We start from the raw sequence: 3193 nt of genomic DNA, 5'->3' as shown, positions 1-3193 counted from the left end.
ACAGTGACCTACCGGTGTGCGACATGTGACTGACACAGTGACCTACCGGTGTGCGACATGTGACTGACACAGTGACCTACCGGTGTGCGACATGTGACTGACACAGTGACCTACCAGTGTGCGACATGTGACTGACGCCGTGACCTACCGGTGTGCGACCAGTCGAAGCGCCCCCTGTGGTCGAGACAGGCGCTGCTGCTGTGTGCGGGCAGGAAGTCCTCGTAGGACGACTGCGGCGACAGACTGGCGCTAGCCCCGCTCTCCTCGGGCACGGCGTACAGGTCGTCCAGCTGGAAGCTACTCAGGGCACAGCCCGTGCTCCAGCGACGATGCGCCTCTGACACGCCACACGCCACCCCCGCACAGCCCACCGACACTTTCCCTGCCAGTGTGGGACTGTCCGCGAGGTCTGCGTACGGGCTGTGTGGGTGGCTGGAGGGTGGTGGCGGGCAGTGGCTGCCCTTCCTGTCCATCAAAGCCTTACCGCTGGCCGAGCTGCGCATGTCACAGAGAGAGGAGTAGAGGGCCTGGCCCAGAGACGGGGGACTCGCCACCTCCACCTGGATCCGACCCCATCCCTCTCCGCTCACTTCCTCCGACCCCAGCTCTTCCTCCCCCGCCCCGGTGTCCAGATGTGGAGGCTGGAACAAGATTCTCTCTAAGTCTGGGGACAGCTGTGAGCACTGGCGGCCGTCGATGAGGCCGGGGGTTTGGGCGTCCGGCTGCTCTGTGGGGCAGAGGTCACAGCAGTGGGTCAGGCCAGGGTCAGTCTGGTGGCCACAGGGGCAGCCGCCGCACGCCCCGCTGTGTGGGTCACACTCCTCACCCTCCACACCCTCCTCCTCATCCTCTTCCTCCTCCTCACTCTCCCCCCGGTGGGCCATAACATCGTCTTCACCGGCCGGACTGGACACTTCAACAGCCGACAAATCTGACACTGTCTCTCCACTCTCCCTCTCTCCAACATCTCTCTCTGCGGTCTCTCTGTCTCTCTCCACTGTTTCTCTAGCGTCTCTCTCTGCTGTCTCTCTGTCTCTCTCTGCTATCTCTCCAGGGTCTCTCTCCACCATCTCTCCACTATCTCCCTCATAAACCTGGGCTGACTCCGCCCCTTCCTCACAAGCCCCGCCCACTGCCCCACGCTTCCCCTGGGACTGAGCCTTGGTGTCTGCGACAACATCCTGTGACCCTTGTGGCTGGCTGCGCGGTTGCCGTGGCGACGATTGGCCACTGTCGGGTGAGCGTAGGTCGGTGAGCGCGGGCTGGCCTGTGTCTGGCGTGCTAGGGTTTGACGACCCCGATGACCTCTCGGAGCGTGCACCAGCCCCCGGTGGTCTTGACCCACCTGTCTTACCGACAGGCACGGGGATACGACCTCTCCGCGCGGCTGGACGTGGCTTGGACACTTCCTCTGTCTCCCCACGGGCCACACTGTCGCGAGCCGTCTGCTTTTTGGTCCCCGTTGGGCCGTCCCGCCTGGCAACACTTGCGGCGACCCCCGGCTGTGGGGGGGAGCGGCCCGTGTGGCGACCCACGTGAGGGCTGGACCTGGAAGAATTGACGCTGGGGGTGGTGGGGGTGGTGGGGTACACCTGTGAGGGCTGGGAGTGGGAGCGAGGGGGGGCTGGGGACTTCTCTACCCCACGCTGTAGGGAGCCAGTCCTCCGCCCGCTCGGGGGCTCCGAGGGGGAGTTGTCTGCCCCTGGGACTCGTCGCAGCCGAGAACACGCCGGGGAGTGAGAGACGGGGCGGGAGCGGGCGGGCTGCGGCTGGTCTTTGGGAGGTGTGTGGGTGTACCGGCGTGGCGCCGCGACCCGCTTGCCGTGAGTGAAGGTGTCATGGCTGCCGGAGCGCGGCTGTGCGGGGGCGGGCGGGCGGGCGGCGGGCGACACACTCGTGCATGACTTGGACTTCCTGCTGAAGGTTTTGGCAGGGGAAGACTTGTTGTTGGCCGGGGAGCTGTGGGTGGTTGGTGGGTGTCCTCGCTGGCAACACGGGCCGCACAGAGAGTGGGGACAAGACAGGGAGCGGGGGGAGCTGTGGGGGCAGGGAGAGGGGTGGAGGCGCGGGGAGGAGTGGGATCGTGGGGAGGAGTGTGATCGTGGGGAGGAGTGGGATCGTGGGGAGGAGTGGGATCGTGGGGAGGAGTGTGGGGACTGCTGGGAACAATGGGGACACCATGACCCCCCGGCCGGTCCCACCCCCACCACGGGGCTCAGGATGATGGGAATCTTGACAGGATCGAACAGGGACCCCCCGGGCTCTGCCCCCCCGTCCTCCCCCTCCCCGCGGGCGTGGCGCCGGTCTGGCTTGAGGAAGGCCAGGTCTGGCAGAGAGCGGTGTGTGTAGTAGCTGGTGAGGCCCATGCGAGAGGGAGACAGACTCATGCCTCGACGCACGTGCTCGCTGCGCACACGTGCCAGTTGGCCACACTCACTGGCCGAGGCGGCCCGCGGGAGGGGGTGGTGGCGCGGGGAGTCGCCAGGGGGGTCGGCACGCTGGTCAATGCGCGCCCGTGGGGGGTCGCCCGCGGGGTCGGACCGCTGGTCTATGCGCGCCCACCTCTCACACGGTCGGCCGTCGGGGGCAGGAGCAAGTAACTCCGACACAGGGTGCTGGGGCGACCGCTGTGGCTGATCGCTGAGAGGGGGAGCAGCAGCAGCAGCAGCAGCAGCATCAGCAGTAGTGGGCGGCTGGCCGGTGTACTTGCCACAGACCTCCTCAAGGAGAGAGAAGAGGTCCCGCTCGGGCGTGTAGGGCGAGGTCTGCTGTGATTGGTGGGTCGTGTCCTGGGGGGGGAGGTCCTCCAGCGACGTCTGTAGCCCAAAGTCTTGGGTTCTGTGCAACACACCAGGAACACAGTGACACGTCAGGAACACATCAATAACACATTAGTAACACAGTGACACGTCAGGAACACATCAATAACACATTAGTAACACAGTGACACATCAGGAACACATCAATAACACATTAGTAACACAGTGACACGTTAGTAACACATTAGTAACACATTAGTAACACAGTGACACGTCAGGAACACATCAGTAACACATCAGTAACACAGTGACACGTTAGTAACACATTAGTAACACAGTGACACGTCAGGAACACATCACTAACACATTAGTAACACATTAGTAACACAGTGACACATTAGTAACACATTAGTAACACAGTGACACATTAGTAA

The 3193-nt window shown here is 63.5% G+C and overlaps 1 protein-coding gene across 1 annotated transcript in view; it reads right to left on the bottom strand.

Annotated features, from left to right (window-relative positions):
- LOC106012952 (serine/arginine repetitive matrix protein 2) overlaps window positions 1–3193 on the bottom strand; it is a gene marked incomplete at its 5' end in the record, with an annotated part of 9404 nt that overhangs the window by 5214 nt on the left and 997 nt on the right. Inside the window, 1 exon segment of the mRNA XM_013087385.1 lies at window positions 149–2838. Within this exon segment, the coding sequence (XP_012942839.1) occupies window positions 149–2838 (2690 nt within the window).

The sequence above is a fragment of the Aplysia californica genome, unplaced genomic scaffold (assembly GCF_000002075.1).
Source record: "Aplysia californica isolate F4 #8 unplaced genomic scaffold, AplCal3.0 scaffold00582, whole genome shotgun sequence".
Classification (NCBI taxonomy): Eukaryota; Metazoa; Mollusca; class Gastropoda; order Aplysiida; family Aplysiidae; genus Aplysia; species Aplysia californica.
This window is presented reverse-complemented; position numbering and strand designations above follow the sequence as displayed.